The sequence below is a fragment of the Lissotriton vulgaris genome, chromosome 4_1 (assembly GCF_964263255.1).
Source record: "Lissotriton vulgaris chromosome 4_1, aLisVul1.2, whole genome shotgun sequence".
NCBI classification, from domain to species: domain Eukaryota; kingdom Metazoa; phylum Chordata; class Amphibia; order Caudata; family Salamandridae; genus Lissotriton; species Lissotriton vulgaris.
Window position 1 is genome coordinate 2,007,653,032 of NC_141691.1, and position 23,390 is coordinate 2,007,676,421.

The 23,390-nt window shown below is 47.6% G+C and overlaps 1 protein-coding gene across 1 annotated transcript in view; it reads left to right on the forward strand.

The window, feature by feature from the left end:
* RECQL4 (RecQ like helicase 4) overlaps positions 1-23,390 on the forward strand; it is a 249,361-nt gene that overhangs the window by 167,691 nt on the left and 58,280 nt on the right. Inside the window, exons 16-19 of the mRNA XM_086966354.1 lie at positions 4,924-5,112; positions 14,889-15,084; positions 15,215-15,492; positions 17,938-18,075. Coding sequence (XP_086822480.1) covers positions 4,924-5,112; positions 14,889-15,084; positions 15,215-15,492; positions 17,938-18,075 — 801 coding nt within the window. The remainder of the gene's footprint in view (positions 1-4,923; positions 5,113-14,888; positions 15,085-15,214; positions 15,493-17,937; positions 18,076-23,390) is intronic.

Genomic DNA, 23,390 nt, shown 5'->3' on the forward strand with positions numbered 1-23,390 from the left:
ACAAAAGTGCCGATTTCGCGGCAAATCGCGAAATCGCGATATCCTGGAGGGTCTGTTTAACATGCTAACCTTACAACAGGTCCTGCCGCTGCTCCGTCAGGGCGACTTCCTAGCCACCTTGACCTCAAGGATGCATATTTCCACATTCCCATTCACCCAAGTCAAAAGAAATATCTCAGGTTCACTATAAACAATCAGCATTACCAATTCAAGGTTCTGCCTTTCGGGGTCACTACTGCTCCCAGGGTGTTCACAAAGTGCTTAGCGACTGTGGCAGCGCACCATCGCAGGCAGAGTGTTCACGTGTATCACTACCTGGACGACTGGCTGGTTCAGGCCAGTTCAGCTAAGCAGTGCGGCCGCGATATGTCGTGGACTATTCACCTCCTACACAGTCTGGGGTTCTCACTCAACTACGCGAAGTCTCACCTGCAGCCAGCCCATGTGCAACAGTACCTAGGGGCAACACTAAACACTCAGTCGGCCAGGGTCAACAGCATGCAGCTGCTTATTCGGAGGTTCAAACCTCAGCGATCCCTCCCAGCGCAGGTGTTCATGCAACTGATCGGTATGATGGCATCCTGCATATTCATAGTCCTGCACGCGAGACTGCACATGCGTCCCCTTCAAGAATGCTTGGCCCGACAGTGGACTCAGGCTCATGGCCATCTAAAAGACCTAGTGTTGGTGACCGGTCGTGCTTACAACTCTCTGCATTGGTGGAATCCACAAAACCTTTGCAGGGGACGACCGTTCCAAGAGCCTGTTCGACAGATAGTGCTAGCGACGGACGCTTCTCTCCAGGGTTGGGGAGTGCATGTTCTCCATTTCGCAGTGCAGGGACTCTGGACGTCACAACAGCAGAAGATGCATATCAATGTGTTGGAGCTGATGGCAATCTTCATGGCACTGAAGGCATTCAAGTTGCACCTGTGCAACAAGGTCGTATTGGTCCGGACGGACAACATGACCGCCATGTATTACATCCAGAAGCATGGAGGCACGCACTCCCCGCAGCTGTCTCACCTAGCCCAGAGCATGTGGAAGTGGGCCATTCAGAGGAACATCTTCCTCATGGCAGAACATCTCCCGGGTGTCGACAACCAGATGGCGGACCTGCTCAGCCGGCACAGTCATCAGATGCACGAGTGGGAAATCCACCCGTCAGTACTCCATCCATACTTCCAGCAGTGGGGTCATCCAGACATCGACCTCTTCGCCACAAGCGAAAACGCAAAATGCCCAAACTTCGCCGCTAGGTTCCCACACCCGCAGTCTCAGGGATATGCGATATGGATGAACTGGTCAGGCAGATTTGCGTGCGCTTTTCCCCCAGCCCCCCTCATACCTCTGGTGGCGCGGAAACTGCGACAGCACTCCATGACGCTCATCCTGGTTGCTCCAACGTGGGCACAGCAAGCTTGGTACACCACGTTCCTGGAACTTTCAGTGGTGCCTCACCAACGGCTGCGCCTCACTCCCAGCCTCCTCACTCAGAGCCATGGCGACATTCAGCACCCAGATCCCCAACAGTTGAGCCTTGCGATTTGGCTCCTGAGGTCATAGAGTTTGGATACCTGAACTTGCCTCCTGAGTGTATGAACATCATCAAGGAGGCGAGACGACCCACTACCAGGGCATGCTATGCAGCCAAATGGAAGCGGTTTGTTATTTACTGCTCCAACAATGACATTAATCCGTTGGACGCATCTACGCAAAACATCATATGTTACTTATTGCATCTGTACCAATGCAACCTAGCATACAGTTCAATCAGGATACATTTGGCGGCCATAGCCACTTACCTTCAGAACAGGCAGCACCTTTCAGTTTTCAGGGTGCCTGCCATTAAAGCCTTTTTGGGAGGACTTAAAATCCCTCCCAGACACCCTCCTTCGCCAGTCTGGAACCTAAATATCGTTCTCACCAGACTCATGGGGCCCCCCTTTGAGCCACTCCATTCCTGTGAGATACAGTTTCTTACCTGGAAGGTGGCCTTTCTAATAGCTATTACATCGCTGCGGAGGGTCAGTGAGCTGCAAGCCCTCACAATTCAAGAACCCTACCTGCAAATTCATGCAAATAGAGTGGTGCTTCGCACCAACCCTAAATTCATGCCAAAGGTGGTTTCGCAGTTCCACCTTAACCAAAACATAGAACTGCCAGTTTTCTTTCCTAACCCTGACTCAGTGGCAGACAGAGCACTGCACACCTTAGATGTCAAAAGGGCTCTCCTGTATTACATCGACAGGACAAAAGACTTTCGAAAAACTAAACAACTGTTCGTTGCCTTCTCTCCACAACATAAGGCAACCCCATCTCCAAGTCAGGTATAGCCAGGTGGATTGTTAAATGCATCCAAATCTGTTATCAGAAGGCTAAGCGCACATTAACAGTTCCCCCTAAAGTGCATTCCACATCGCAAGTTAGGGGCTTCCATGGCTTTCCTGGGTAACATTCCTCTAGAAGATATATATAGAGCAGCCACATGGACCACCATACATACATTTACCAAACACTACTGCGTAGATGTACACTCCAAACAGCAGGCTGCTGTAGGACAGGCTGTTCTCAGAACTCTCTTTCAGACTGCTGCAGCTGGCACGGGCACCCGCCGGTAGGGAGGTAACAGCTATTTATTCTATGCACAGATATGAATTCAGCAGCCCTCATGCCTCGAACAGAATATGCTACTTACCAGTATGCATCTGTTCTTGGCATGTAGGGCTGCTGACATTCATATCGCCCGCCCTCCTCCCCGGTGCCTGTCGCAGCTGTAGCTCTCAGAATCATTTTCAGGCATGGTCATCACTTTCAGTATTACACTCCATCTCTGCCACAATGGCGAAAAACAATCTGAGGATGGAGAGGATGCCCATGTGCACTGTAGTCCAGGGGAGGAGCCACCTATCTCGTGATACTTCGAAGACTCTTCCAGGACAACAATGTGCAATCATCCGGACCCAACACTAGGCGGCGATCTATGCACAGATATGAATGTCAGCAGCTCTACATGCCAAGAACAGATGCATACTGGTAAGTAGCATATTCCCTATGGTGGTGCAGGCTTAGCTGTATCTGTGGCACAATGGTGGTGCAGACAATGCCTCATTTGTGGCTCAATGGTGGTACAGGCTGAGCTTTATCGGTGGCTCAATGGTGATGCAAACAATGCCTCATCTGTGGCTCAATGGTGGTGCAGTCTATGCTACATCTGTGGCTCAATGGTGGTACAGGCTGAGCTGTATCTATGGCTCAATGGTGGTGCAGGCTGAGCTGTATCTGTGGCTCAATGGTGGTGCAGACAATGCCTCACCTGTGGATCAATGGTGGTGCAGTCTATGCTACATCTGTGGCTCAATGGTGGTGCAGTCTATGCTACATCTGTGGCTCAATGGTGGTGCAGGCTGGGCTGTATCTGTGGCTCAATGGTGGGGCAGGCTGAGCTGCATCTATGGCTCAATGGTGGTGCAGTCTATGCTACATTCTTGGCTCAATGGTGGTACAGGCTGAGCTGTATCTATGGCTCAATGGTGGTGCAGTCTATGCTACATCTGTGGCTCAATGGTGGTGCAGTCTATGCTACATCTGTGGCTCAATGGTGGTGCAGGCTGGGCTGTATCTGTGGCTCAATGGTGGGGCAGGCTGAGCTGCATCTATGGCTCAATGGTGGTGCAGTCTGCTACATCAGTGGCTCAATGGTGGTGCAGTCTATGCTACATCTGTGGCTCAATGGTGGTGCAGTCTATGCTACATCTGTGGCTCAATGGTGGTGCAGGCTGGGCTGTATCTGTGGCTCAATGGTGGGGCAGGCTGAGCTGCATCTATGGCTCAATGGTGGTGCAGTCTATGCTACATTCTTGGCTCAATGGTGGTACAGGCTGAGCTGTATCTATGGCTCAATGGTGGTGCAGGCTGAGCTGTATCTGTGGCTCAATGGGGGTGCAGACAATGCCTCACCTGTGGCTCAATGATGGTGCAGTCTATGCTACATCTGTGGCTCAATGGTGGTGCAGTCTATGCTACATCTGTGGCTCAATGGTGGTGCAGTCTATGCTACATCTGTGGCTCAATGGTGGTGCAGTCTATGCTACATCTGTGGCTCATTGGTGGTGCAGGCTGGGCTATATCTGTGGCTCAATGGTGGTGCAGGCTGAGCTGTATCTATGGCTCAATGGTGGTGCAGGCTGAGCTGTATCTGTGACTCTATGGTGGTGCAGTCTATGCTACATCTGTTGCTCAGTGGCAGAAGAAATGGTTAAATCTGTAACTCTGTGGTAGTGTGAAGACTATGCTGGTTTCTGTTCTAGTGCACATTGTCGTCTAGACCTTCAGTCCAATGGTAGAGTACACTTTTGGCTTGTATTGTTGCTGAATGAATGTATCTCTTTAGAATATCTCTGTAGCTCGATGTTGGTGCAGACTGAACCATTAGTTTGTTATTTGTAAAATTCTTAATGTAAAATACCTGCACTGAGCTTTCCTCTGACGTATTGTGCTCAAGGTAGAATTGCACTTGATTGGAGACCTTTTTTAAGGTCTGTGTATAGACCAGTTTTGTCTCATCATACGATACTACTTCCACCGCTGTATTTGACATAATGCAACAATACTTGTGTGTGATGGAATGTGGCTTGCTTCATTTTATGGGTTCTTGTTTTTGCTTTAATTGTTACAGCACCCTACTCTTCTATTGGGCACCCACAACTCCGCTGCTGACACCTTATGTTGTGCTTTGATTTAGTGTGTCTTGGATCTATGGAAAGCCATAATTTACTACCATCAGAGTTTTTTCCAAGTTACACCAGTCAGATTTTGTTAAATGAATACGTTCTAAACACTACATTTTTTAAAAAATTGTTATTATGTAGAAGAGCAAAAGAAGTTATAATTTTGCCATTTTATTCATTATTTTTCTTCTAGGTGCTGCGGGATCGCCTAGGTGTGCGCTGCTTGCTGGGGCTGACAGCCACAGCGACTTTGGCTACAGCCCAGGATATTAGCCATCACCTGGGCATGTCAGAGGAGGAGGAAGGAGGAATAGCTGTACGCTCTGCTGCAGTTCCATCAAACCTCCATGTGTCGGTCTCTATGGACCGAGAGAAGGATCAGGTAAAACTAGGCAAAGTATGGTCGGGGATGGTCCTTACACTCTACTTGAGGGGCTCAAAAACAGTGGGATTCAGACAACCTAAGGACATCCTACAATCAAAAAATAAGACAACTTTATACTCTGCAACATTGTGTAAAAAATGTTCATTGACTGCGTGCTTCTAAGTGTGATGCGTGCCTCTTTTTTTGGTGTTGAAATTTTTTATTTGAAATATTCAATAAAATACAAAGATAATAATAAAGCAATAAAATGTCATAGTAAGAAAAGGGAAATACAAGTAATAATAAGTCTTATGCCAAATAGAACAAATATGAGAGAAAAAAAAAATTAATAGCATATATTCCATAACTCAGAACATCAGAAAAAGGTAAGGATATGTCTTGGCATATAAGGCAAAGCAAAGAAAAAGGAGAGAAAGATAAAATAAAAATAAAATATAAAAGCAAAAAAGAGGAAGAAAAAAAAACAAGAAAGATAGATGAGTAAAAAGAAAAAGAAGAAATACAGTAAGAAATAAAGTAAGAAAGTACTGAAGTAACAATGTTGGAAAGGGTAGGGGTGGGGAAAGAGGGGAGAGAAAGGATAACTAGAGTAGAGTAATAGAGAAGGAGTCACTGAAGGAAAAAAGTTAAGTAGATATAGCATGTGTAAAAGAAGAAGGAGTAGATGTAGAGTCATCATCTATCGTAGTTTCCAAAAATGGGGACCAAGTTTGAAGAAAAATGGAAGCTTGGTCCTGAAGATTGTAAATTGTGCGTTCATGTAAAGCTGTTTGCATCATTGCCACCAACCATTCTTCCTGAGAGGGAGCGGAGGGAGATTTCCAGTGACGTAAAATACAAATCTTGGCTGTGGCCAAACCAGTATGAAGAAGGCGAATTTGTGGCTTAGAAAGTTTCGGGAAACCTCGAAAATCATGTAGAATAATGGTGGCGGATGTAAAAGGTAATGTTAATGACATTGTAGAAGTCAAAGTCTTCCCCACAAAGAGCCAAAAGGGTCTGGAACGTGGACATTTGCAAATGTGTGTTATGTCACAACCAGGAGCAGAAGATCTCCAGCAGGAAGTATGCGATAACAACTTGCTTGGAGCGTGCCTCTTTTTAAGTACCCCTGATCGTGGATACCCGCCCTACACATATAAGGTGAATTGCTCTTTACTAGCTATCCTACTGGGCACAACTTGTATGCTTTCCAGTAACTTTTAATAATTTCAGTATGTATTCATGGTTTATTTTCATACGGTGGTATTTGGCCTACTGCATGGCTGGTAGCTTTCCTTTTAAGTATGACATCCGCTAGAAGTATGAGTGAGAATCAAGCTCTTCATGCCAACGAGTCTTATGCCACACTCAACCACAATAAGGATTTATTAAGAATTCATCCTTACTTTCTTTCCAATGTTACACCAGATTTCTATTTTAATCCAGTTATTTACTTGCCCTAAATTTGACTTCTCCATGAAAAGCTCCATGATAAACTGGAGGTTGAAAAGAGTTGTCTTGCTCAAACTAGATCTATACGAAAATCAGACCAACCATAGGTGAATTATGGCTCTAAATGCAGTGTCTCTGCATTTTCAAAATGCTCTTTATCACTGAGGACACCATCCGCCTGATGAATTCCATCCACTCTGGATCCCCCACAGACCCATGCCCTCACCACATCTTCAACAAAGCAGACTCCGTCATAGCTCCGCACCTCCGAGACGTCATCAACTGCTCCTTCAACTCCGCTACCTTCCCAGAAGACTGGAAACACGCTGAACTCACCGCCCTTCTGAAAAAACCAACAGCAGACCCCACCGAACTCAAAAACTACCGCCCCATCTCACTTCTTCCATTCCCGGCCAAAGTCATCGAGAAAGCTGTCAACAACCAGCTCGCCGCCTTCCTCGAAGCCAACAAATCCCTCGACTCCTCACAATCTGGCTTCCGAGCAAAACACAGCACTGAGACCGCCCTCATCGCAGCAACAGACGACATTCGAACTCTACTGGACAATGGAGACACAGTCGCCCTCATCCTCCTCGACCTCTCTGCAGCCTTCGACACAGTCTGCCACAGCACCCTTTTACAGCGCCTCAGAAACATCGGAATCCAAGGAAAGGCACTGGAATGGATCACCTCGTTCCTCTCCGGAAGAACCCAGAGAGTCCGCCTCCCACCATTCAAGTCCGAGGCCTCTGAAATCATCTGCGGCGTACCACAAGGATCCTCACTTAGCCCCACCCTCTTCAACGTATACATGATCCCCCTCGCGACCATCGCCCGCCAACACAACCTCAACATCATCTCTTACGCGGATGACACTCAACGGATCCTTTCTCTCACCAAGGACCCCAGCACCGCCAAAACTAACCTACACGAAGGAATGAAAGAAGTCGCCGAATGGATGAAACAAAGCCGTCTGAAACTGAACTCAGACAAAACAGAAGTCCTCATCTTAGGTAAATCCCCTTCTGCATGGGACGACTCCTGGTGGCCGGAAGCCCTCGGAAAAGCACCCATCCCGACAGACCACGCACGGAACCTTGGCGTCATCCTGGACTCTTCACTTTCAATGAACAGACAAGTCAGCGCCGTATCCTCATCCTGCTTCAACATCCTTCGCATGCTCAGAAAAACATTTCGCTGGATCCCCACCGAAACAAGGAAAACAGTCACCCATGCTCTGGTCACGAGCCGACTGGACTACGGAAACACCCTCTACGCAGGTACCACCGCCAAACTCCAGAAGAAACTACAACGAATCCAAAACGCCTCAGCCAGGCTCATACTAGACATCCCACGCAATGAACACATCTCTGGCCACCTTAAAGACCTCCACTGGCTACCCGTCAATAAGAGGATTACTTTCCGACTGCTTACCCACGCACACAAATCACTCTACGACATCGGACCAGATTGCCTCAACTCTCGACTGTCCTTCTACACCCCCTCCCGCCAACTTCGCTCTTCCAGCCAAGCACTCGCCACTGTCCCTCGCATCAACAAAACCACCATGGGAGGCAGATCCTTCTCATACCTGGCTGCCAAAACATGGAACTCACTCCCCGCTTACCTTCGCCTCACCCAGAATCACCTAGCGTTCAGAAAACAACTTAAAACGTGGATATTTGACAAATAATCCCCCTCCCTAGGGATATCCAGCCCCCCTCCCCTCCCCAAGCGCCTTGAAACCCTCCGGGTATGTAGTGCGCTATATAAATTTTATGACTTGACTTGACTTGACTATCAGAGTGGATATTATCCGGCTTTACCGTCTGCTGCCAAAAGGCCAACAGTTGACCCAGGGCTCACTCCGCAAAAGGTACAGTGGCCATTGCTACCCTCCTGAGAAATATCCCTGTCTCTGAAGTTTGTAGGACTCCCACCTAAAGATGGGTCCAAGTGGTTGACAGTAATTGTCCCATGAGTATCTTTTTGGGTCAGGACCCTCTGGGCAACAGGTTACATAATCATTTCTTCCTTAGCTCTAATGTACTGTCTATGGATGCTAGGGAAAATCTTCTGATCTGGTTGGGAAAACTATTTACTTGAAATCCACCTTCTCCATGGTGAGTGTTTTCTTTGAGTGCGTTCGCCATGAATGCTTCCATGATGAATGTAATTCAAGCAGCAGTGTCATAATTGTTGTACATTAGATGCAATGTTTGTAGGCTGCACTGCATGCTTCAGTTTCATTTTAAGTGGCCTTTTCTAAGGTGTACATTGTGCCTATTAAGGCGGAATCCCAACGCTTGATGGCTATAAAGTATGGGTAATGATTTCTGAGAAAATATGTATGAGGTTGGACTGCAATTACAAGAAGGTCACCTTCCAAAGGGCCTGTTAAATTTTGGGGGTGGTGTTTTCTTTTCTCCTCAAACCCTCATATACAGCTAGAGAACCTTCTTCACAGACACAACATTAAGTGACATTCAGCAGGAGACATTCTAGGCCATACTCAATATCTGTATTTTGGCCTGTTTATAGCCCTTTCCCTGAGTAATGACAACTATGTCTAGTTTCAAGGTCATCTCCAATTTCAAAGCAAGCTGGTTGACAGTCCGCCAAGTTCTCATGACTGCTTGCCTACAGAACCAGAATGACTGTTGCATGTTTTTCCTGCACTTGGTGCCTCTCCATGTGCCTAGCTTCCTATTTCTGTTGGTTGATACAATGATTCTGCTGCAGGAGCATCTCCTCAAAGGCCTCCTCGTCCCTCATCATGGTTTACCCCTTTTTTTTTTTTTAAACTGAGTTTTATATAGCTCGAACTTGACCCGGTATCGGGTATCAGAGAGCTTTACACTAACACCAGTTGCGTTGCATGAGGACACATTTATTTTTGCTAGGCACGGGGAGATTCAGTGATTTGCCCAGAATCACAGGATGCTCAGCGTCATTGCTGAGACTCGAATCCAGTTCCCCAGATTCGAGGTTGACTGCCCTAGCCTTTAGGCCAACTACTCTCACCAACCCTGCTGCTCTCCCTTTATATGAAGTTAATTAGCAAATCCCTAGCAGAGAAGCACAAATCATTAGAACAGACGGGGGTGTTTGGAAACTCTGGGCTTTCCACAGATGCTACACGGAGAGGACATGGGAGGAGGCTGTCGGGCAGTGGTGGTCTGCTCGTCCTCTCTTTGTACACTTTGGCATGGTTGCTGTAATATCCCCATGAAGCATAGTTCACGCTTGTTGATGGAGTTAGGGCTGGATTGTCTGCCTATGTGCATAGCTTACTTATCCGCACGTGTATACCTCTGGGCTTTCATATTTTATAAATGACAAAAACACAACTAATTTGTGTATTTACAGTATTCTATTTATATTGTAGAACAAGCAAGTGAATGGTGTAAGGCTTCTACTGTAATACCTGAAGTATACAGCAAGGGATAGAGGACAGCACTCAAATACCTGCACAGAAATAATGACGTAAACCAGTGGTTCTCAACCTTTTGTGGATCCCCTCATAATCATTATTGCAATCAGTGGACCCCCACTGAACCATTATTGGAATCCAGGGACCACCACTGAACCATTATTGGAATGCAGGGACCACCACTGAACCATTATTGGAATCCAGGGACCTCCACTGAACCATTATTGGAATCCAGGGACCTCCACTGAACCATTATTGGAATCCAGGGACCTCCACTGAACCATTATTGAAATCCAGGGACCTCCTCTGAACCATTATTAGAATCCAGGGACCTCCACTGAACCATTATTGGAATCCAGGGACCTCCACTGAACCATTATTGGAATCCAGGGACCTCCACTGAACCATTATTGGAATCCAGGGACCTCCACTGAACCATTATTGGAATCCAGGGACCTCCACTGAACCATTATTGGAATCCAGGGACCCCTACTGAACCATTATTGGAATCCAGGGACCTCCGCTGAACCATTATTGGAATCCAGGGACCTCCGCTGAACCATTATTGGAATCCAGGGACCTCCGCTGAACCATTATTGGAATCCAGGGACCCCCACTGAACCATTATTGGAATCCAGGGACCTCCGCTGAACCATTATTGGAATCCAGGGACCTCCGCTGAACCATTATTGGAATCCAGGGACCTCCGCTGAACCATTATTGGAATCCAGGGACCCCCACTGAACCATTATTGGAATCCAGGGACCTCCACTGAACAATTATTGGAATCCAGGGACCTCCACTGAACCATTATTGGAATCCAGGGACCTCCGCTGAACCATTATTGGAATCCAGGGACCTCCACTGAACCATTATTGGAATCCAGGGACCTCCGCTGAACCATTATTGGAATCCAGGGACCTCCGCTGAACCATTATTGGAATCCAGGGACCTCCGCTGAACCATTATTGCAACCAGTGGACTCCCACTGAACCATTGTTTGAATCTGTGGACCCTCACTGAGTCATTACTGGTAGCCGGGGTCCCCAACCGAAGCATTTTCGATGATTTTCACCACAAAACAATATATACAAATATGGAAGCAACCTTTCATCAAAGAAATACAGAAATTATGAGATAAAAACAATATATACAAATATGGAAACAACCTTTCATCAAAGAAATACAGAAATTATGAGATATTATATTTAATTCGCAAATATAAAGAAATACTAATCCTTTAATTTTAGTGGGAAGGTTGGAACTTTTCAAAAGTCAATTGAGGCCACCCATCGTCCTTGCCTTCTCAAAAAAACAACAAAGAGAATAGTAAAGAACCAATCCTGGATTGAAGACAAGGCAGCCTTATCAAAAAGATCGCATGGCTGGATGATTTTGAGCTGCTATACCTCCGTGGCTGCTGGTGGTGAGGCCTCGAGATGGACCACATGGAGCCATATAAATGCCATTTTCAATTGTTTCTTGTACTAAGGCTTGTTATGTTATGGTATTATGACTTGTATAGCGCACATATACCCTTAGGTGTCTTGGCACTTGTAATTGAACACCGCCCAGTTTACAGTAGAACTAGTCAGTGGATATTCCTAAGAGAATTGGAAAGTTGTTGAAAACAAAATCCTTCTCACTCCTAGTCTATTACACCCACTTTCTTCAAGCAACCCGTCTGCTCGGCCCCTCTAAAGTGTACAGATCACAGTTCAGTGGCAGCTGTGCCTGTGTGGGTGGTGAGAGGTAGTTTGCCGGTGCATGATCCTTTCTGGGGGTCCGGCAGACTTCCAAAGAAGGCATCCCATTGCTCACTTCGAGGCCACCTCGTTAACATGCTTGTGACATCACGAAAGACTTCATACTCATCGCATGGACTTAGAAGGCATTCCCTAGACTTGAGTCTATCCCAGGAGCCAGCTGGTCAGCAGGGCTTCATGAGGAGCTTAGGGCAGCTGTGCCAAGCCATGCCCTCTAGCTCACTTTACTTTTTCTGAAGGTGGAAGAGAGGGTGGAAGCACGGCCCATGTCTTATCAACCTCTTTCCTGCACCATTAACAGGAGAAATGAACCAGGAGCTGGGGATTGGAAGAGGAGGGACTGGGGTTGTTCCCATTTCCCTCCCAGTCCCCACTTCCTGATTCAGTTTCCCACAGCTCCTTCGTTTCACATTGCTTCTCCGTCCAAGAGAAGCATTGTGAAACAAATGAACTTTGGGTCTGTGCCCTTACAAAGTGACAAACACTGTTTGGATATTTTGATAGCTTAAGATATAATCTATATAGTCATAAGTTTTATATTGGCCATCAATCGAACAGTGCAGCGTAAACATTGATGCCTCATCTCAGTTATCTACATGAATATTACATAAACATAATTGATGACGCAGACTCCTTTTCCTATGAATATTCACTCCTATTTGGTGTAGCCGAACTCCAGCCATTCAGGGCAGCATTTGCTTGGTTAGCGTTAGCAGATTTATTTTTGTCCATTTGAGAAATGCAACAAAATCTTGACCAAATTTGTTACAAAAAATGAAAATATATCCATATTTTTTATTATAGCTTCAGCCTGCAACAAAATATTGATGTGTTGTTTGTACTGGTATACAGCTCTGAATGTGCTGAAAAACTAGTTTGTATACATCTTTAAACTACAGTAACTGGTAGCCGGGGTCCCCAACCGAAGCATTTTCGATGATTTTCACCACAAAACAATATATACAAATATGGAAGCAACCTTTCATCAAAGAAATACAGAAATTATGAGATAAAAACAATATATACAAATATGGAAACAACCTTTCATCAAAGAAATACAGAAATTATGAGATATTATATTTAATTCGCAAATATAAAGAAATACTAATCCTTTAATTTTAGTGGGAAGGTTGGAACTTTTCAAAAGTCAATTGAGGCCACCCATCGTCCTTGCCTTCTCAAAAAAACAACAAAGAGAATAGTAAAGAACCAATCCTGGATTGAAGACAAGGCAGCCTTATCAAAAAGATCGCATGGCTGGATGATTTTGAGCTGCTATACCTCCGTGGCTGCACAAAAATATCTATCTTTGGGGTTTGCCAAATTTACCAAAATTCAATTTTTAAAATACAGATTAGGCCTGCTTCAATGCACCGGGCACTTTCCACATTGGCTAAAAAACCAATCTGATTCCATTCGTCGCCTATGCGGTATAGCGCAAGAAGATATGCTGCACCTTCTCTGCACGTGCAAAGAACTAACACAGGAAAGTAAACTGCTTTTAAAACCACTTTTAAATCAGAGAGGTATTCACACGGACGCAGGCTTTGTTGACATGCTTTGCACCTGAGGACACGCTGCTTAACTGCCACTTTATAAAGTTTTTGAAACAAGTGGAGAAGAACATGCCTAGACAGATCATTAATATGGCTGAAAAGCAAATGTCAGATGCTGTTAAATGACTGATTATTTTACAAATGTATTGCAAAGATCAATTAGTTTGCATCGATTTTATGTTTTAACTGATTTTTTTAGCAAATCGGTATTATTATTTTAAAAATTGATGACATGTAATGAGTTATTTTGTAGCAATGGTTTTAAGTAACTGTGCTAAATAAACTTAACTTGAAACCATCGTCCAAACTACAATCTGTTTGACTGCTCCCACGTAATCAATCTGAGGATACCAGCTTCATTTTTAGCTTCCATTGTCAAATTCCTCCACATGAATGTTTTAACATTTTCAGTTTTGCATTTTGCTTATTTATATACACCTTATTAATCCTTTAAAGTTATTTAATTTTCTAAGCAGTCGCAGACCCCCTGAGTAGGCGTTGCATACCCCTTGGATCCCCGGACCACAGGTTAAGAACCACTGATGTAAACAATGGAATAGGAAGGGTCTGATGTGAGGGTGAACAGCCAGGGTACGACATCTGAAAAGAGGGTGTTTTTCGGGCTTCCCATAAGTTGGAAAGACTCTGCTTGCTTATTTCAAGCGAAGAGTTTTCATGGTGAAGTGGTTGGCGGTCCTAGTGCATGTGGTGGTGGACTAGGTGATGGGTATAAGGTCCAGGCATTTGGTACTAGTTTCTATGTAAAGCAAGGAAATGTGAGGGGATGTAGAGTAACAAGTGGCCACTGAGTCCCAGATTCAGTGGGAGCCAAGAAGGTATATCCAGAAGTTGAAGTCTCCAATAGCAAATTGCTTATCGCACTACATGGCAAGATGAGAAAGCGAGGTAGATAATGAGTGGCCTTCATTGGGAGGCAGTACGAGAGGATGGTTTTGCTTTGGGGAAGAACAGGCGAAGGAGATGTTTAGGATGTAGCAAGCTTGTCTTACTAAGGATAGTACAGGCATGTAACTTTGGTAGTTGCATTATCAATAGAAATGATGACACCTCCACTAGATGCAGGCATGTTGAGCATTTTTCAGTACAGTCATTCAGGAGCACAGGGTTGGAGAAGTTGGAGTTACAAGTGTGGAAGAGTCCAGAGGGAGGCCCAAGGAGAGCAGTCGGTCTTGCAAGGTGTGGCACATCTGGTGGTGAGGATGCCTTTGCCATTCAAGGCTTTTTCAAATGGTTAAGTCCTATGTCTGTAGACCTCGGCTTGCACTTTAAATGAAATTCACAGTGATCTTTCTCTGTCGCATAATACAAATCAATAGTATAGGTAGTGACAGGAAAACAGTCCAGCATCCTCCCTTGGCCAGTCCCACTCACTTTTCCCGTTTTGACATCATTAATGACACCAAATACTTGCTGCTTGAAATCCATGTAATGTTTTGAAGTCAGCGGTTTGGTAAAACTTTATATACAGTTTCCAAACACATGCGTCTTAAAAAGCCTGTTTTACTTATACTACATTGAATACCTAGATAAGTCTGACTTTACCTGTTTCCGATTTCCCCGCAGGCTCTGGTCTCCTTATTAAAGGGTGACCGCTTCAGCTGTCTGGACTCTGTCATCATTTATTGCACCCGCAGGGAGGAGACTGCCCGCATAGCTGCCCTGCTGCGCACCTGTCTCCAGGGAGTGACGCTGAAACAGGCAACCACGGAGGAAGTGGGAGAAGAGGAAGACCTAAAGTCAAAAAGAAAGAAAGCTGAAGGTAGTACTTCCCTATGCTGAGTGGCCATTTCTCTCTGGTTCACCTCCTCTGAAAGAAGTGTTAGTTCTTGTATGAAATTGTTCCAGTGGTTTATGGTTGATCCGTTGTATCGCTTGTCCATTCTTTGCAGCCAAAAAGAAGATCCGCAAGCCTCTAAAATGGATCTCTGACTCCTACCATGCGGGTATGTCTGCAGCCCAGAGGCGTAGAGTCCAGAACAACTTCATGAGCGGCCAGCTGCGCATCGTGGTGGCAACTGTGGCTTTCGGGATGGGCCTGGACAAGTCCGATGTGCGCGGTATTGTGCACTACAACATGCCCAAGAACTTCGAGAGTTATGTCCAGGAGATTGGCAGAGCTGGCAGGGACGGGAAGCCTGCGCACTGCCACCTCTTCTTGGACCCTGAGGTAGGAAGATCCTAGTGAGATCAGTAAATACACACCTGCAGGTTGTAAATTCATAAAACCATGGGGCAGGCCTGGGCGCTAAAGTGTGACAGCAAAGGCAGCTGTAGAGCTTGTTGCGTTATAGTAAACTGGCAGGCTGCATGCGCCTGGCAGTCTTAAGTGTTTGAGCCTATAGGATGGTGGTGAGGCCTCGAGATGGACCACATGGAGCCATATAAATGCCATTTTCAATTGTTTCTTGTACTAAGGCTTGTTATGTTATGGTATTATGACTCGTATAGCGCACATATACCCTTAGGTGTCTTGGCACTTGTAATTGAACACCGCCCAGTTTACAGTAGAACTAGTCAGTGGATATTCCTAAGAGAATTGGAAAGTTGTTGAAAACAAAATCCTTCTCACTCCTAGTCTATTACACCCACTTTCTTCAAGCAACCCGTCTGCTCGGCCCCTCTAAAGTGTACAGATCACAGTTCAGTGGCAGCTGTGCCTGTGTGGGTGGTGAGAGGTAGTTTGCCGGTGCATGATCCTTTCTGGGGGTCCGGCAGACTTCCAAAGAAGGCATCCCATTGCTCACTTCGAGGCCACCTCGTTAACATGCTTGTGACATCACGAAAGACTTCATACTCATCGCATGGACTTAGAAGGCATTCCCTAGACTTGAGTCTATCCCAGGAGCCAGCTGGTCAGCAGGGCTTCATGAGGAGCTTAGGGCAGCTGTGCCAAGCCATGCCCTCTAGCTCACTTTACTTTTTCTGAAGGTGGAAGAGAGGGTGGAAGCACGGCCCATGTCTTATCAACCTCTTTCCTGCACCATTAACAGGAGAAATGAACCAGGAGCTGGGGATTGGAAGAGGAGGGACTGGGGTTGTTCCCATTTCCCTCCCAGTCCCCACTTCCTGATTCAGTTTCCCACAGCTCCTTCGTTTCACATTGCTTCTCCGTCCAAGAGAAGCATTGTGAAACAAATGAACTTTGGGTCTGTGCCCTTACAAAGTGACAAACACTGTTTGGATATTTTGATAGCTTAAGATATAATCTATATAGTCATAAGTTTTATATTGGCCATCAATCGAACAGTGCAGCGTAAACATTGATGCCTCATCTCAGTTATCTACATGAATATTACATAAACATAATTGATGACGCAGACTCCTTTTCCTATGAATATTCACTCCTATTTGGTGTAGCCGAACTCCAGCCATTCAGGGCAGCATTTGCTTGGTTAGCGTTAGCAGATTTATTTTTGTCCATTTGAGAAATGCAACAAAATCTTGACCAAATTTGTTACAAAAAATGAAAATATATCCATATTTTTTATTATAGCTTCAGCCTGCAACAAAATATTGATGTGTTGTTTGTACTGGTATACAGCTCTGAATGTGCTGAAAAACTAGTTTGTATACATCTTTAAACTACAGTAAAAAAAAAAAAGCTCTAGCCTAGAGGTGCGGAAACCCACTGGTAGTGAAAGGGATACAGAAGTGAGCAAAGCTGGACTTGGAGTAGAGCTGTCACTATGTTGTGACTAGAACCATCGGCCGCTCTCACCCACAAACTCTTGTATACCATTTTGGAATATAGATAAGGAGTAAACAAAGGCCACACACGCATGTGAAGCATTGCCTGGGCACAGGAAGTGCGTTCCGGGCACTCGGACTTCCCTTATTGCTGTTGTGGCCACCATGGCATCCCCTGCAGGAAATGGCCCTGGCATATGAATGAAAGGGGTCTGTAAAGATGAGTGTACATATGTTCCTACAGTATTAGAGGCTGCCAAAGATCCACCTGCATTCCCTGCTTGACATGACCTTTATTTATTTTTATTTGTATTTATTGAGTTTTATATAGCGCTGGCTAGACCTGGAGGGATCAGAGGGCTTTACATGAGGAAGAAACATTGTTACAGAACATGGTTACAAAGTTACTGAAGCGTAGTTACAGGAATAACATGAGTACAAAATCATATCATAAACAAGAGGAAAAAAATAGGAAGGGGAGAGAAGATTAGGGGAGAGAGGGAAGGAATAGGGGAGGTAGACGGAGAATAATGGAGAGAAGAGGAGTAGGAGGCACAGCAGGGAGACGAGGAAAAACAGTGTCCGATGTCTGGCTGGGTAGGTGATGGCGGAGGGGTGAACCAGAGCCAAACTCCTCTATAGCTGCTTGGGACAGCTCCACCGGTCATCGGCCAAAGGTTGCTCGGGCACCGCAGTACATACAGAAAGGTTATAGTTTCTGCCTGGGATGGGGCATAGTCCAAAAGTTCCATCAAGCGCACCGGTCACGGTGTGCGGTGCTGGTCTCCCAGCAGTAATGGGATAAAAACCCAGGCCTTTGCTGTGTGAGACTCCCGTGTCACTGTGGACCTCTATTGCTCGCTCTGCATGTCGTGTTTGCTGCGTCTTCTCTTGTTTGGAACCTCACCGCTTTTTACTCTATTAGGGCGGGGATCTGCATGAGCTGAGAAGACACATCTATGCAGATACTGTGGATTATTTCACCATCAAGAAGCTGGTGCAGAAGGCTTTTCTGAAATGCAAGTGTCGGGAAATCCAACAGAAGACGCAGGCGCTCAACTTGGTAAGAGGTTCAAGGGGTCTGGCTGCTGACTTTGATTGCCTCTGCCAGTATGTTGTGGTTCAAACACCAGAGTGAGCCAGAGAGCACCCTAGTAGTGGTGAGAGGTGATGTTTTAATGAGATGTGTGTTGCACCGTCAGTGGGAATTAATCAAAATAACATATCACCTACCTGACATTAAGGTGTGTATGTATGTTCAGATATCATTCAAGTGCTTTTATTCCACAAAATGCTGTTTATTAAGCGTGTTTCACAGGATATTGGATTCCATCCAATAGGAGACCTAGATTCAGTCACTTATCCTTACTCTAGTCATAAGCATTGCATTTAGTGTGCAAGTTATTGTTTGCATGACAGGTGTACGAGCTATGGTTTGTGGAGCTAACTATATCTGGGGAATTTAAGTAATTTTTTTGTTTTTTATATCCCTAACTGTGCCTTAACTGTGTTTTTTCAAGTGATTCTTTTTTTTTTTTTTTTTTGGAAAACCTTTATTTGCAGAAGAAAAAAAAAGTACACCGCTATTCAGCCATACATCCCGGAGGCCAGGCAGCATGTATTCAACAGGAAAGGTCGTGCACAACACAATAATCAGAAGCAGTCAGGTTTAATTTTTAAAATAAGAGTGAACTCAAAAATAAATAAACCATGAGATAGAAAGGCCCAGAAAAGGCCAAGAGAAAAAAGGCGTGCAGAAAGCACGATAAACAGCGGAAAAGAAAGAGGCTGAGGACAGTACAGATATAGCGGGCTTTTGTAGCGGGAGGGGGTCGGAGGCTCGACACCCAAGGTTGTGCACAAAAAGAATGACAACTGTGAATTACGTGGGGGGCAGCACAGCAGGAGACAAAGTGGAGTCCCGGGTGGGGGATACTACGGGGAAGGCAGGGTCTCGGAACCGAGTGCCACGGGAGGGTCGCAGATGTCGCCCCTATAGGAGTTCCAGGCACCCCACACAGACATCCACATTCTAGGCTTACCCCTGGCCACATACACCGTCTTCTCACGCAGCATGCACCAGTCCATATTTGATTCCCAGAGGCTGAGCGAGGGGGGAGCTGGCGCACCCCATTTCTGGGCGATATCCCTTTTGGCCACCATGTAACCCAGGGTGACCCATCGAGTCTGCGCAACACTATAATCAGACGGGCCCCAGATGTTAAGGAGACATCTCCGGGCCTCAGCCGGCAGGGTCACACCAGTTACCTCTTCCATCACGGCATGCACACGCGCCCAATATCGGGTCACACAAGGGCATTCCCATATGATATGTAGGAAGGTCCCAAGCATTCCACATCCCCTCCGGCACATGCCATCCGTCGACAGCCCCATGTGTATTAGTCTGGGGCCGGTGACATACACCCTATGCAGTATCTTCAGCTGCACCAGGCGGAGACGCGCCGAAATTGCCACTTCTCTAGGAGAGGAAATCGCCGATTGCCAATCCTCATCATCCACCTCAATTCCATCCTGCACCCAAAGCTCTCTCAATCGCACCAGCAAATCAACTCGCACATTAATGAGCTTTTTGTAGGTCAGGGAGATAGCGCTGTCCGGCATATGGCCGTCCAACACCCGATCCTCCAGGGGAGATGATTCGGGGATCGCTTCCTCCCCCGATACATAAGGGGAAAGAGCATGGCTAAGCTGAGCGTGTCGGAAATATTCCGTTGCCGCCAATTGGTACTCTGATTGCAACACATCGAAAGACTTGACCCTACCCATGGCCACCATGTCCCCAACCTTGGATATCCCGATGGTGTCCCACCTGTCGAAGCCCTTCGTGTGCCACAACTTCCCCAGTACATCCGAGTCAAACAGCGGGGTGGCCAAGGTAACCCTATCGTGCCAGCCCAAAGTTTTAGTAACTGCGCGCCAGATATGAACCATAGTCTTAGTGGGACCCGTGAGCTTCCGATCCAGAGACCTAGAGTATAACGCTCTGTAGTAATTCCCGTCCCCCACGAGCCATCGATCCATCGCATAGCCTGGGTTAACCGCCGGGCCGTAGAGGCCGTGATTGATTGCCGCAAGTTGGGACGCCCAGTAATATCGCCGCACGTCGGGCAACGCAATACCCCCATCATAACTCGGTATAGTCAGCTTGGCCAGCGAAATCCGCGGCCTGCCGTCCCACAGCAACGCTCGTTGGAGGGATTCAATTTGCGCAAAGTATTTAGCTGTCACAGGGTCCTGGGTGTTCTGCAGGGCATACAGGAAGCGAGGTAACGCCATCATTTTAAAAAGGGCGGCTCTGCCCATAAGGGAGATCGGCAACTTCCGCCAGCCCTCTACGTCCCGGCGCAGCCGCTCCAACGGTGGAAGGAGGTTGTGTGAATAACGGGCTCGGGAGTCCCGCGACACGTAGATGCCCAAATACCGGAAGCCCTGTTGGGCCACCTGGATTGAGCATCCCCGGGGGAGGCGCGGCGTATCTCCGGACAGTACATACAGCGAGGACTTAGCCCAGTTGATCACCAGGCCCGAGTGGGCCCCAAAGGTCCTCAAGAGATCGAAAGCCACTATGAGTGAGTGACAGGGAGAAGTGAGGTACAAAAGGATGTCGTCAGCATAGAGCGACACCCGGTCTTCAAACCCCGGGGACCACGATATGCCAGAGATATCGGGGTGCGTTCTGATCCACGCCGCCAATGGCTCAAGTGCCAGAGCGAACAAAAGCGGGGAAAGCGGACAACCCTGTCTAGTGCCTCTGCCTAGCGCGAAAGAGGCCGACAGCCGACCATTAACCGCCACGTTGGCCAGTGGTGCAGAGTACAGTAATCGGACCCAGCCAATGAATGCGGGTCCAAACCCCAGCTTAGCCAGTACAGCCCACAGGTAATTCCACTCCAACGAGTCGAAAGCCATAGTGGCGTCGAGAGAGGCGAGGACAGCAGGTTCACGGATCAGGTGCACACGTGCCATTACTGCGTGAAGTCGTCTCAGGTTGAGCGCTGTGTTCCGGTGCGGTATGAATCCGGACTGGTCCGGGTGGACCAGGTCCGAAATCACGCCCACTAGCCGGTTAGCCAGTATTTTAGCCAGAATCTTAGGCTCAGCGTTCAAAAGGGAGATGGGTCGGTAAGACCGGCAAAGATCGCGCGGTTTCCCCTCCTTGTGTATCACTACGATAGTAGCCAACCGCTGGTCTGGGGGGAGTTCTCCCACAGCACGGGCCTCAAGGAACATGTTCAACAAGGGCCCGGCAAGCGAGTCAGCCCTGAGTTTGTAGAGCTCAACCGGGATGCCGTTAGGCCCCGGCGCTTTGCCAGAGCGCAAGGATTTGATAGCCAAGGCCACCTCGTCCGCCGTCAGCGTCCGATCCATGTCGTCTCTCTCAAGGTCCGAGAGACAGGGAAGTTCTATATCTTCCAAAAAGGAGGCCGACGCAGACTCCGGAAGAGGGTCCGCTGAGGCGTAGACCTCCTCGAAGTAGTCCGCGAAGGACCCAACTATCGCCGCCGGGTCCGTCAAGGTGACGCCCTCCGCTCCCACCAACTCCGGGACCACTCGAGACGCAAGTTCCCGTCTATCCAGCCACGCCAAGAGCTTACCAGCCTTGTCCCCCGCGTCATATATCCTACCTTGTTGCTCCCTACCCAGGGCCTTCGCCGCATCCGTGGCAGACGCGCGGAGCTCGGACTGTTTGAGGGAGAGCGTGTGAAGCAGGTCGGGAGATGGGTCTAGCTCCAATTGGGAGTTTAGCTCAGCAAGGTCGGATTCCAGCCGAACAACATCCTCATCCCGCCGGCGGCGGGCCTCCGCAATCAAGGAGAAGGCCTCGCCGCGCAGCACGGTCTTGAAAGCCTCCCAGAGGGAGACGGCTGAGTCAACTGAGCCAGTGTTTTCGGCAAAGTACCGGTCCATTGCTTTGGTCAGTAGCGACCTGGACTTCGGGTCACGGAAGTACCACGGGTTAATGGGAGCCACCCGCGATGACGCGGGGATTTGAAAATCGAAGGAAACCCAAACTGGAGAATGGTCCGAGATACCCCTAGCCAGGAGACGCGCCGTGGAGACGGATTGCGCCTGGGCAGCCGGGGTGAGAATGTAGTCTATCCTGGATAGGCTACCATGTGCGCTGGAGAGAAACGTGTACTGTCGCTGGGAGGGGTGCATCAACCGCCAGCAATCAACCATCCCCATTGAACCCATAAAGTCAGGCAACCAGGACTGGGAAGGACGCAGGTCTCTGGATGGGAAGCGGTCCAGGGTTCCAGACACGACAGAGTTAAAGTCCCCACCCACCAACAACAGGCCCTCGGGGAGACCCAAAATGGCGGCAGCCAGGTCCCTAAAAGTAGTTTCCTGTAACCCCGGGGGAATGTAAACTGAAACCAAAACCAGAGTACGGCCCTCCCATTTGCCCACCACAGCCACATATCTGCCTCTCTCATCCGCAGCCACTGACTCCACCTCCAACGGGAGGGACATGCGCACCATGATGCCCACCCCTCGTGATCCCGAAGAGAACCCCGAGTGTGCCACCATTTTAAATCCACGTCTGCTCAGTGCTTTACAAGTGTGTCCCACTAGATGGGTCTCCTGTAAGAAAATGACATCAGGCGAATATCGTTTAAGCATCTGCAAAACAACACCCCTCTTAATGCGATCCCCTAACCCGTTGACGTTCCAACTCAACAAGTTTAGAGATTTACCCCCCATCGTCAAGGAAGCTCCACCCCCTCCCCACCCCCCGCAATGGCGCCCACCACAACAACATAACAGTCCAAGGAACCCTCAGCCAGAACAAAGAAAAAGACAGAAAGGAAAGTTGAAAGATCACACCCCAACTACCCCCCACCCTGCACCCCTGCATTAGACTATAATCCACCCCAACTAGCAGTGTGCCTGTCGCCCCTTAACTAACCTACAAGAAGTCTACAGAGGAGAAAGGAGACATCCTATCGCCCCCCGTCATCCCCCATATTAATGACAAAAAGAGTCAAAACCAATAGCAGCAATGTCCGAAGTTGAGGTCCCATACGGTCACCCAGCTAGCGGAAAGTCAAACTGAAAACCATTACTCCCGTGCTTCCGCGCCTCCGGTAGCCTCCTCCGTCTGGTCAGCCGGTTCTTGTCGCTCCTGGGGAAGGGTGTCCAGCCAGTGTCCCACCTCATCCGGAAAGTCAAAAAACAGGGTCCGGTGGTCACGCTCAATCCGAAGCTTGGCTGGGTAGAGCATGGAGTACCGCAGGCCCATTTCCCTCAGTCGCCGTTTCACCCCAGTAAAACTCTGACGTTTTTTCTGCACGGCCTGGGTGAAGTCCGGAAAGAAGTTAACTTCGGAGTTTTGGAAACGCAGAGGGCCCGCGG